Source organism: Phalacrocorax carbo, chromosome 4 (assembly GCF_963921805.1).
Source record: "Phalacrocorax carbo chromosome 4, bPhaCar2.1, whole genome shotgun sequence".
Classification (NCBI taxonomy): domain Eukaryota; kingdom Metazoa; phylum Chordata; class Aves; order Suliformes; family Phalacrocoracidae; genus Phalacrocorax; species Phalacrocorax carbo.
In genome coordinates this window covers 47,898,511-47,911,808 of record NC_087516.1, presented here as the reverse complement: position 1 = coordinate 47,911,808, position 13,298 = coordinate 47,898,511, and the positions used below count along the sequence as shown (strand labels likewise).

The window sequence follows — 13,298 nt, the reverse complement described above, 5'->3', positions numbered from 1 at the left end:
CTGAAATATTTGTATTGTACCTTAATGACTCTGAGATATGGAACAGATCTATTTCTGATTTTCTATCTTAAATAACTTCTTAAAGGTAGAACTACAAACTTATTTTATTTAAAAGACTAATACCAAACAATATATAATTGATTTATCAATATGGTGCTTTTCCCTCAATCAAAAAGATTTTGTTCTGTTTTCTTTTTAGGAAGGAGGCACAGCTGGATGAAGAAGGACAGTTTCTTGTCAGAATAATTTATGATGATTCCAAAACCTATGATCTGGTTGCAGCTGCAAGCAAGGTCCTCAGTAAGTTATACAGATATCTTCTTTGCCTTTTCACCACATAAAAGGTAACCCCCTCAAAAAAAATCCATGTCACAGAGAGAAACAGGATTTAGCACAGAGGCAGTGAAAACAGGGAATTGGTCAAATAGAGAATTATGTTAAATCTCAGAAGAAAGGATTTTCTTTCTTTATTTATCTCAGATATTTTTTATTCCTTTTATTACTTAAAGTGATTTTTATTACTTCCAAAGTATTCCAAATCATAGGTACACCTTAAACTGCAGTAATATACCTCATCCACAAAGCATGGTCAGTATTACAAGCAGTCATGAAGTAACAATATACTGCTGTAACTACCTTGCCAATACACCCAGGTTTCAACCACTGCTGCAAGAGCAGCCTGTGAATGAATCCTTGATCGATCTACTGAACAAACATGCTGAGTTACAAAAATGTTTGTGGCATGGGCATATCGTATTTCATACCTACCATTGATTTGGGTCGCATTCGTTTTCAATCATTGCAGCTCTGGTCTGGAGTTTAAAAGGTAGAATTATGCCCAATTGCATTATTTTATCTGCAGACCCAAGTGCTGTATGAATTAGTTCTGAATCAGTAATTATCCAAGAACCCATAAGACTGATGACTGTAGTAGTTATGTTGAATTGGAGCAGCTGATGTGGTTTCATGCTGTTGTAAACCAGAAGTAACTCCCCTGAGGCGAGTGCTACTAACAACCAAGTTCCTTTGTTTTCAAGTAGTGATTTCTTACCTGTATCAAAATCTAAAATGCTATACATGCATGAAATGCACAATGCAGCAAAGTCATAACGGTAGTTGGTAAATCCTAATGAAATTCCTGTATTGAATATGCATTATTTGCCATGTGGACCCTTAATGTTGTTTTTCTCATATTCTTGTCCTACTGGATCTGGGTAGAGTTTAGGTTCTGACTTTCTTATTTATGAATATAAGACTAAAGTAGTAAGCAAAGTGTGTGAAATGTAGTGTTTGGACTGAATCATATTCTCCTGTTCTAACTAGATCTAAATGCCGGGGAAATTCTTCAAATGTTTGGGAAGATGTTTTTTGTGTTTTGTCAAGAGTCTGGTTATGATACAATTCTACGTGTCTTGGGCTCAAATGTCAGAGAGTTTTTGCAGGTAAGAATTTTGTGCCAAATTATTTCAGATACCAGACAGAAGTACAGTCTGGTCAAAGGATTAGATTGAGATTTGGAGATATAGGTTGTTGTGCTGTGTAATCTTCCAATTATTTGTGGAGAGGTGTCTGAAAACTTTCTTCCTTGGTATTTGTATTCTGTAGAGCTTTCCACTGCTCAACAGTTTTGGCATCGTTGTTCTCTTTCCCTCTCAGTTAAAATATTATTCAGTTACCTGATAGAGTAATAATTTTCCCATAGCATCTTTGACTGTTGAATTTCATAGAAAGAGTGAGAAGGCAGGTATGCTGGGGTTGCAGAGGCATTCACAAATCTGAGATTTCATTTGAAATTCCAAATAAAAGTTTTTTACAGGAGTTTTCATATGTAACAAAAGTGTGGAGTACAAGAGAGATGAAAAAACTCACCAATTCAAATTGTCTGTGTGTGTCAAGTAAAAAGACTTATCTTGTTTATACTAACAGAAAATGTGGTCTTCAGATTTGTAGGATATTTCTTCTCCTAAGTTCTTTTTGACTAATTATAGATACTGGTTATTTCGAATTGTACGTTATGTACAGAGCTAGAGCTCATACACAACTTATCTCTAAGACGTTATCCTTCATCCATGAACTGAGCGTGGGATAGAGCAGCAGTGTTTAAGTCAATTTTTGTGCTTTCCTAACTGCAGAACAGTGTGATACTGCACTATAAAACAAAGCAAAATTAAAACAATTTTTTCAATAGCATGGAAGAAATGTAGTAAGTTCTCTAAAGTGTATTTCTAGAAAAAATGGGCCTCCCTTTTTGTCACCTGAAAATTGTTCACTTTGAAAAACCACTTTGGGTTTAAGATTTGTGATGTATATCACTCTTGGAGAGAACTGTGTGCTGTAATGAGTTTAAAAATACTGAACTGATTAAGATTTCACAGGCAATTACCCAAAAGTTGAGTGTCAAATCTCTGTTGATTTTCACTGAAAATTTAGCAGCCTCTTGCCATCTGTTCCTTTAAAATCTCTCCAGCAATAATAAGTGAAAAGAGCAGAGTGCGTAGTTTGCTGGATTACTAGAATATTTACTTCTGTGTCTCACTCCCTGCCCCAAAACTTGTATTATTCCAGAGCTTCCTAGATGTAGTCAACCCAGACTTCTTGTACCAAACCCACGGACTGTAATTGCTGGGCAGACAGGGTATGTGTATGCTCCAACACGTGCATACCATGGGTGATCTGTATACCATTGTCTGTCCATGGATGTGACATCCTTTATATTTCATAGCTTCATTCACAGGCTGCCATTAAAGCAAGCCTTCAGATAAATGTAAATTTAAAGATGACTCATGTACTGGAGTTGCAGTTAGGGTTGAGCAAAAATAGGGGAGGAGGAAAAAAAAGGTGTAGCTGGCCCATTGTTCCATCACTTTGTGTATACATGGATGGGCCAGTCCTTCCCTGTTTCTTTCCATCATCCCCTTTTCCATGTAGTATATTTCTATTTCCATTCCTTACCATGTGTGATGATGAAAAGACTGGACATGTTTGTAGTGCACGCCAAACTTCTATAAAAGCCTGAACAGCTTATATTTATATTCTTCTAATGACAGTATTTTAAGCTGCTTTGTTTGAATTTCAGTGTTAACAGATGACATTGGCTAATACATACTTCTGTAAATTTTAACAGGACTAATGTGTTAGTAACTGTGCCAGAAGTGTATTTTATAGCTTTTTCTTATGATGGAAAATCAACGTTATCCGTGATTTATTTTGGCATCTTCCAACAGTCAGATTAGGTCAGGAAACTAATTTATATACCTGTTACAAAAATAGGTGCAGATAGGTTTTATGTGCCGAGCTTCTGTCCAATTCTTAAAATACATAATAGAGTTCCAAAAGGTGATTCTTGAAATCTGTACTGAGTCTGGGATATATGAAGTAAATGAGGGCTGCAGCTTTTTAAAGCATGTACAAATAAATCCTATATTTATAATCTGTTTCCCTTGACATCATAGGAAAAATTTAGTTTATTCGTAGATGAAACACAGGTACTTCAAGCTTCATGAAAGAGGAAAAAGCACAACTAAATCATATATTTATACTTTCTATGACAAACACAGGCCTGGAAAAATGCAAATCATATTGAAAGACACTGTGCCAAAAAGAAGCAGTGTGAAAAGAGGTACCTCCTAAGAAACCCAAAGTGTGCTTTTACGCTATGTTTAGTAGCTTTCTGTTGAATGAAAATCAGACATTGGAGTAATGGTTAGTTGTCTCATTTAGGTAATCATCTACATGGCTATTTAGAAGTTCATAATTGCAATGCAATAAATTTCGGGGAATTAATTCCTCTTTTAGAAAGTTTCCATATGATCTCTACCACACAGACCTTAACAGCAGATCTTTGTATTTCAGGCGCCAATCACAACTCTTCTGCTTATAGACAGACCAGGATGTGCCTGGTTTAGTATCACAGCATCACTGCTTGTTCTTGCTTGGAGATCCCTCTGTGTTTCACCATAAAGCTGATCACCGCCCTAAAAAGCTCTAGAATTTGTGGCTGTGGTCCCAGCACAAGCTCTGGCATATGTCTGAGCAGTCTAAGAGCCAACAATTCAGGGAGAGAGCTTAACCTATTATTATCTGTACCTGACTACACCTCTGGCCCACAGCAGGTGAACAAACTAGAGAAAAAGACACTTTTATTCTTCCAGAAGCTGCAATATCAGTCAGAATGGATCAAACACGACAGAAAATAGGAGTGGGAGTAACAATGACAATGTCCAAATGACAGGATCTGGGAGTGATTTCAGCTGCTTGGGCTGGAAGCATATCTCTGCTGCTTCTTGACTATGTGTTGTAGCAAGGTTCCGAATACGAAAAGCTCTTTGCTCACCCCATAATCTGTATGCACAGGGAGAAAAGACATATTGGGGACTGGAAAGCAGCTGCAATACATCCTGGGGCAAGTCCCCCACTCTGGATGATTAGGCAGTCAAGACGGAAGGGCATATCATATGAGCTCGCCTGTGACACTGCTTGGACAAAGTCGGTGATGGGATAGTAGGGTGGCGAAGTGGTCTTGTAGAATGGGGCTACTGCCATTTGTTAGAAACACTTGTGCCAGACATAAATGTTAATAATTAGACAACCATCTTATAAAAATTCTGTCCTTGACATTGGCCATTTCCCATGCCAAACTCCTTTTGAAATTCTTCAGGTGTTGATGACTCTGTAACTGGAAGTTTATTGTCTTTTCCCATGTATCTCCTTAAGAGCTTTTTTTCCAAAAGGTCAATATATCCCAGCTGTTTCTGAGGCACATGTAGTGAAAGAGCGGTTCTGCACCTGGTTAAGGAGGTTGTGGGGTACCACCTCAAAGCCAGTCACCTCTCTTGCTCTTTTCTCATCCACGCTCTTTCAAAGCAGTCTTTTCCAATTTCATTGTCCTCAACCCTGCAAAATTCTTACAGAATTTGTCTTCAAGCATTATACTTTTTGCAATTGAATGCCCACTAACAGCTGGAATGAATTGACTCCCAGATTGTTGCCTCTTCAAGTTTTAATTTGGAGGTGTTGTTATAGCAACAAAAATATGAATATGAAACAAAGTAAAAAACTGAAGGAGGAAGTTCCAGGCTGAGTGCATCCTACGGAATTCATTTCTTAGCATCTCATTTCCTCTGGAGGCCTCCCAGGAGAAGAGGCAGCTGTTGGAGTACTTCACAGCTCACATGAAATTAAGTTCAGTATGCTTCCACAAATTTGATGATCGACAGATGCTAATGAAAGGTGGAGAATGGCCCAGACAGCACACTGAAAATATTTTCAGCTCATTCTCCTTGTGCTGGCAGAAAACAATATGCAGAGCCTGGTGCTAGCTAGCAGTTACCTGGAAGTTTAGGCAAACAACATTTAAAAGTAATGTTCAGGAGTTCAGATGTAAAGGAGTTGCATGAATTTTACAACGTAGGTAAATGATCATGTGGGTTGCAGTGCTATCCAGCGAGGTTGCTCTAGGTTGCCTTCTCTGTGTTAAATATATAATGATTAGCAAACTGGAGCCTTGTTAATTACTTCATAATCGAAGTTGGAGCTAGTGTTCTGTTCTAAGTGTGATTTTGATTTTGTTGTTCTCTTTAATGTCCCTATTAGATATGCCTATCAATTTATCATTTAGCTTTCCTTGCCAGATAGCAATTTGTGTGGTCAACATTTAAAGTTAAATGCATAAGATGTCCAGAACATCCGCTAGAAAAATAGAAGACCTCTTCCCTTTCTTGAATAACCTATTCTGAAACATTATTACAGCAGCTGTGAGATGTTCTATGTATTCTGTGGATTTTTTCAATTATTCTCAAAGTATGTATTTGAAGATGGTCTTTTAATCATTTAAATCTGAGAAACACTTTAATCATTGGAGTGTTCCAAGATACAGCATAGTCAAGCATGAATTCCTACTATCGGGAGTCATTTTTAGTAGTGCTGATTTTGATGCCATTCGTTGCCCAAATATTGCCCCCGTAGATGGAAAGAACATCATGAGCTGCCTGAAAAGCCTGCTATAATGACAGTTCTACAAATAATAAGGCAAATGCACAGGGAGTGTGAGCAGTAGGGGAAAGGAAGTGTTCAGATGAGACAGAATAGGTACTTACTTTCTAATTAATAAGAATTAATAAGTGAATGCCTTATAATCATGTTTTTAATTTCTTCTTCCAGAACCTGGATGCTTTGCATGACCACCTTGCTACTATTTACCCGGGTATGCGAGCCCCTTCCTTTAGATGCACTGATGCGGAGAAGGGGAAGGGACTTATTCTGCATTACTATTCGGAAAGAGAAGGTCTCCAGGATATTGTCATTGGAATCATCAAAACAGTAGCTCAACAGATCCATGGTACAGAAATAGATATGAAGGTAATGTCTGAAGGGATGCACACGTTGGAAGTTTATGTCATTAGGACAAAATCAAGAAAATAAAAAATTGAGTGATGGCAATCATTTTCCTTGTCGCCATCCTCTGTGAAGCAGTGGCATCAGTACTGACTCAGGAAGAGCCATCATCATTTGTGTTGCTTTAAGGACAGGTCAGCCATGTGCTGAGAAGGCCAGCATGAATTTGCAAACAGACCCAGGCGGGAACTATTCAAAACAATATCCCCTTATTCAAAGAAGGAGATGACATGTACAGAAATTAGGTAGTGGGTCATCGGGTGTGCTTTTTTCCACCTTCTTTTATATTTGGCATATATTTCTTACTGTCTACTGTGTTCTGTGAGAACATGGACGTTTTGTGTTGGTATCCTAGATTCTTCACCTATATGCAAACTGTGCAGCTGATGTGTGTTGATGAGGCCTGGCTGACGAGCACGGTGGTTGCCTCCCAGCCTGCATGCCAGGTCCATCCCAGAACAAAGGTGTGTTTGTGGGTCTCATACTACCATTGTGTGGGAGCGTGGCTGGATATACACCTACAGCCCCAGAATTGGAAAAATGTTCCTCAGTCACAGGGTTTACGTAACATCATGTCTGCTAAGTCACTTGTGAAATGGGAGAGAGGCTTGCTTCTGGTTTGTGTCTGTACAGAGGAACAGAAGGATTTAATTGATAAGGCCTTGAATATGTAATGATATAAAATCAGGGCTTGATGCAAGGTACAGATATATCTGGGGAAAAACAGCAAATAAAAGCTTTTTGGTGTTAGAAATATGGCAAATGTTATAAAATACTTTTTATCAAGTAGAAAGGAATTTAAGCAGGTACAGCAAGAATTCTTATACTTGCTCAGAAAAATCTGTTCCAGTTTCATCAGTGTATCACAAAAACACCATCTTGCTCACATAAAAGCTTTACAAGGAACCCAGTGACAAAGGTATTTGTACTGCTATATTAGAGTATTTGTCTTTTAGGTTTCTTCTTCTAAGCTAGCTCAGGTTTATAGTGAATGGTGATATACTTGATGTCCTTGTTTAGATTGTAGAAATCCATAGTTCAAACTTTTACAACAGGTGTTAATAATCAGATACGAAGGATGCAACAGAATCAAAACAATCTTCTTAGGTCCTTTTTTATTCAAAGTGTTGAGACAGACAATATTGGGAAGTTGGCTGCAAGAGTGCTGAAGCTGTTGCTTGACAAGCATTGCTTTTGGTAGCACAGGCAGCTTATACAGTCCACCTTCTCTTACTGCTCAAGCTGTTGTAACAGCTTCTTCAGCTGTGTCTCTCCAGCTGTTGTGAAACTATAAAATAAACTAGACTGAGGAAATGAACTGGGTTAAAAATAACAGCAGTTTTATTTATTGGGTTATTTTTACCCACATCTGTTCCTTTGTGTGGTTTGGTGTTCTCTCTATCAGAGAGACTTCTGCCAGCATAATTCAGGGGTCACGCAGAGACAAAAGTGATCAATGGGGCAGAGTTGAAATCTGGGTTGTGCAAGGCAGCTACCAGAACAAACTTCTGACAGACTATGTCCTCAGTCTGAATGTTGCTTTGTTGAAAAGATTGTATTGGATGGTACTGATATCCATCTAGGACTTCTCAAAAAGTTCCAAAGAGTTTTAAATATTGATTCTAAATTTACTTCTCATTTTCATTTGATTTTGTTAAGCTTTTCTGGAAATTTTATTTTTGTACTATAATTAAATAGAAATCTAATAGTATTGGTCAAACCTATTATAAGTGAGCACAAAGTTCAATTTAAATCCAAACTATTCTTCCAGACCATCTGAGCCAAAAGCACTTAGGTGCCTAAAAATTAGTATTTCCTCTAAACTGAAGAAAAGGCATATTGTCTGTATTTTTTTGTCTGTTACCCTGTTTTTCCCTTGTCCCTATTAGAAAGTCATGTGCTCTCAACCCTGAAGGTTTTCTTGTCTCTGCTCTCTCCGTTAATAAAGCCTGACTTCTGACGCCTTCAGTGACATTAAATAGTGCTTTACGCCACAGGTGCTAACAAACTTCAGTGGTAGATAAGCAGAGAATAGTAAGCTCCTTGCTTCTGTAAGGTAAGACTGCCAAAATTTGCAAATTATCCACACAGACAATGAAAGTCTCCCTGCATTATTTCACAGGTCAACTATTAATCATTACTGGTGCAGAGTGAAGGTTTTAAAGCAGAGTAAGTCTGCCACTGTGGTACCTGGCTAGTTTAACACTGTTTACAAAAATGAGAACAGAAGAAAAAAGTTGCCTGACTTCTTTCATCTCGATCCCTTGCCTCATGATTTAGTAAATTAATGCTTTCGTGTTTCAGACTTAGTAATGCATTGTTTGAAATAGCACAGCACAGAAAAATGATGGAGTTGCTTTTCATCCCCTCAGTTTTTATGGACCAATCAATGCCTCTTCTGTAAAATTTTGCGTTTGGACTTTAGTTAGAATTTTGCTTAAGGAAGAATTTGGGTTTTTTTGAACTGATAAGAGCCTCAGTGCCTAACCCTAAGTTTCTGATGTTATTATGGGAGTTGCCTTCTGACTTGCAAGAAGAGAGCTGAGATGCCCGAGTTGTCCTTCCAAATCTCTTTATCCAAAGCATTTACATAACATTCCAACACAGGACTGGTTTAGTAAGTTCTGCAGTTCTCATTATATTAGTTTAAAGTTGATATCTGCAGTTTGTCTGCTTTTCTTCTCTGTCTGTTTAGACCAAGTGCTTACGTGAATCTGCTTGAGAGAACACATGCTTCTAAGTCTGTATTTTCATGAAATTTTGCTTGAATTTGTCTTACATATTACCAGTTTCTGTGAAAGTGGTAGCAAATCTTAATTGTTTATAATAATACTGGTTTTATTAAGTGGTTAGATTTTGTTTCATGGATTACATAGAATCACAGAATAGCAGAGGTTGGAAGGGACCTCTAGAGGTCATTTTGTCCAATCTCCCCTGCTCAAGCAGGGCCACCTAGAGCCAGTTGCTCTGGACCATGTTCAGACAGCTTTCAACTATGTCTAAGGGTGGAGACTGCAAACTCTTTTGACAACTGGTGCCAGCGCTCAGTCCCCCTGTGCTGGTTTTCGCTGGGATAGAGTTAATTCTCTTCCCTGTAGCTGGTACAGTGCCGATGGCACATTGATGCTTTAGTTGCTGTTAAGTAGCGCCTATCGTAGTCGGGGACCTTTCCAGCTTCCCGCGCTCTGCCATGTGGGCAAGAGGCCGGGAGGGGCGGGGCCACAGCCGAGGCAGCTGACCCGGCTGGCCAATGGGATGTTCATTCCACACCATGTGACGCCGTGACCAGTACGTTAACTGGGCGGTTGGCGCATGGAGGGGTGGTTGCGGCTCCGGGACTGGCGGCGTCGGGTCAGCGAGCGGCTGCGTCACGTGCGGGTTGTTTTGGTTGTTCATTCCCCTCCCCCCCCCCGCAGGTTTCGCCTCTCTCTTGTTATTCTCCTTTTCATTGCATTATTGTTGTTGTTATTATTATTGATTTATTTTAATTATTAAACTGTTCTTATCTCAACCCACGAGCTTTACCCTTCTGATTCTCTCCCCATTCCTGCCAGTGGGGGGGTGAGCGAGCGGATGGGCGGGGCTGAATCACCAGATAAACCACGACACCCCCTCACAGTAGAGCATTTCTTGATGTTCAGACAGCACCTCCTGTGTTTCGGTTTGTGCCCACTGCCTCTTGCCTTGGCACAGGACACCACTGAAAAGAGCCTTTCTTCATCCTCTCTGTACCCTCCCTTCAGGTATTTGTACATAGGGATAAGATCCTCCTGAGCCTTCTCTTCTCCAGACTGAACAGTGCCAGCTCTCTCAGCCTTTCCTCTTGTGAGAGATGCTCCATTGCTTTAATCATCTTTGCTGGACTCCCTCCAGTAGCTCCATGTCTCTCGTGTACTGGGAAGCCCAGACAGGACACAGCACTTGAGGTGTGGCCACTCCAGTGCTGAGTAGAGGGGAAGGATCACCTCCCTCAGACTGCAGAGAATACCTAAGAAATGTCATGATCACAAGAGGAAAAATAAATATTGAGAAAACACATTGCTTGTATTTTGTCCCAGATATATTTTTTTTTTTTGGGTGGAGAAATAGCTAAATGGAAAAAAATTGTTTAATTATATCACCTTTCTGCAGTCTCACACAGAACTGTTTTATATATACCTACAGAGATATATATACAAGCTCTTCTGGAATACAGTAGGGCTTTCTTTTTACAGAATGGTTTTCTTCAGGAAATGTGCCTTTTCTTTTAACACCTAGGGTATGTGTGTGTTGAAGGCAAGAAGAAAAATAAAAGGGCTCAGTGTCTCTGTTAAGCTCCATTAGCACTGAAAGGAAGGTGATTTGTTTTGAACTTGGACTCACAATTCCAGCTGAATAGTTCAGGAAAGCCTAGGTTGAAATTAATTCATTAATTAATTCAAATCCAATTTGCCTTGTCTTCCCTGATATGGTAATTGGTTTTTAGCTGAATAGAGCTAAGACTATATAATTTTTGCAGCAGGTATTGTCCCAAGAACTGTTGCTGACTTTGAGAACGCACTAAGCGTATTTATGTTCTGCCAGTCTCAGTATGAGAACTCAAAATCTTCATGGTGCTGGTGACCAGCTTTGGCATGAGATCTCTGTTAGCAGCCTTCTGGCTATGCCTTCTCTTGCTTCACTTGTGAAAGGTTGTTTGTGTATAAATGAGCATGACCTGTGAAGGTGAAGTCAGGACAGAGATTCCCTCAAGGCTGTAAATGGTACGGATCAACAGAACATTGTACAATCCTACAAAGCCCAAAAATCTGTTGGGAAGACAAACTTCTGCAGTTCGGTTATTTTCTGAGAGCAGACGTATCAAAATCTTTCTTTTAGACAGCGAAGATGGTTTACAATATCAAATGAGAAAAAGCCTGGGGAGATCCTTTACAAGATGGTAATTTCTGACTGTCTCATTACTAATGACAGTATAAAAAAACAAAACCAGAATGTGGCCAGCTGGAGAGCTGACCTAAAAACTACGTAGGTACTTGTTATGGAGGACAAGCAGTACTGATCCATACATTAAAATGGTATCTGTGTATGAAGAGAAGTCAACTGTGGAGCATAGTCAGCCTCAAATTCTGGCACAAGGGCAGCAGGAAACTTCACTAGCTCCAGGCTCAATGTTTTGGTCTCTGCCTCGAAACCAGCTGCCAGGTGGAGACACCCCCACAGTTTTAACTTTGGGTGCACACAACTAAGAGTGGTACCATTTCCAGTGAACCGCTTTGCCTCAGGATTACCCTGAAACAGCTGCAGTGAAATTTGTCAAGTAGCATTGCACAGTCTGTTTTGATCAAAAGAGGTCAAGAATTTAATCCTGTATTGACCTTTAAATGGCAAAAACCTGACTTTGTATTAATCTTCACAATCTGATGGGAAAAGATCCCTGTCCAAGGGCGTTCTGTCCCTCCCCCATGCTGAGATACAGGTGTATCTTGGGGACATGCTCATATCTAAAGAATTAATTCTTGTCTTGTAGATACATCAGTGAAAGTTTAACAGATAGCATGTGTTCGTTATACATACTGTATCACAGTGATACTGCTTGATTTAATATCTTTTGTGAAGCTCGCCAAATATATTAAAACACAAAGTCATTTTAATATAACTGTTCTCTGAATTGTCCTTCCCTGAAGTATTGGTGTGACTTTTCACTTGGCTAAGCAAGGACAAACTGAAGATAGATCTTCTGGAAAGCACAGGCAGGTTAGCAATTAGATGTTATATATTCTCTTTGAAACCAGGAGAGTGATTTTTTACCTTCAGTTTTTAACTGCAGTTACTATGGTGATGAGCTCTTAAACGTGGTGAACTGATGTCACTTCACCAGCTAAGACCGCAGGGGGAGGAAGAATTAGACTTGATTCCTGGCTCTGTTGCTTCTGTCACTGAACTTCTATTTGTCAAGCATTTAACAGAGGGTTCTTCAATAATATATAAATGATACTGAAATTCTGTGGCTTGCAAATTTCACTTGCAGAATGAAACAGTAAATAAGTTCTATTCCAGTTAAGCTTACTGCAGAGTATCTAGGGCAGGTCTTTATGCCAGATAAGTATTTGGCCAATTAGATTGGTTCTGTGGGTACAAGGATGAAGGGACGGAATTTAAGATATTATGTTAATAGCCAGAAGTGCTCATTTTAAATTTGCTGACAAGGTGGATGAAATAATGAGGTAGGAAGATTACATAGTGCATAAATGACGTGAACAGAAAAGACATCATGAAATTACATATCTAATGGGAAGTTATTTAAGGGTGAATCAGGAGCTTGCTTAACCTGGAGAGGGGTTTGATTGTAGCTTCTCTTAATAAGGATATGTGCATGGACGACCAAAATAAAATTCAGTAAACCAGCCATGCCCACAACATACCAGGTTCAGCAGCAGTGTGCGGGTGGCATTGTGGCTATCTTGTAGATCTGACACATTTCCATGTGTTTGGCCTCTTCATTTGCTGCACTAATGTGATGCACTAGTACAGCAAGCATTTCTAGATGCCTTGGAGCCTGGTCAAAAATAGTGTTGCAAATGAACTTGAAGACACCTGGGAAATTTGCAGCTGTGCACTGTTACTGACACAGTTCTAATCTATAAAGGTTAGGAAAATAGCACGTTCTGTGTGATGACTGACTTCACCACAGCTTGTAGGATGTGCCGAGGGTCGTCGTGTCTCAAACTTACCTAGACGTCTTGAAGCATGTAGCAGTTCTATTTTTATAGGTGGGTTTTTTTTTAACCAACACTTGTTTTGTTTATTGATGCATCATTCATTTCTAATAAATGGGAAAAAATGAGAAGTTACGAAAAATCCATTAGGTGCTGCACGGTAGCAGGAACAAACTTGTCCATACAGATGCAGGTCGGTAACAGAATGCT

The 13,298-nt window shown here is 39.4% G+C and overlaps 1 protein-coding gene across 1 annotated transcript in view; it reads left to right on the top strand.

Annotated features, from left to right (window-relative positions):
- The window catches only part of GUCY1B1 (guanylate cyclase 1 soluble subunit beta 1), a 45,487-nt gene that overhangs the window by 16,653 nt on the left and 15,536 nt on the right, over window positions 1-13,298 (top strand). The window contains exons 3-5 of the mRNA XM_064449821.1: window positions 200-300; window positions 1,324-1,442; window positions 6,160-6,357. Of these exons, the coding sequence (XP_064305891.1) occupies window positions 200-300; window positions 1,324-1,442; window positions 6,160-6,357 (418 nt within the window). The remainder of the gene's footprint in view (window positions 1-199; window positions 301-1,323; window positions 1,443-6,159; window positions 6,358-13,298) is intronic.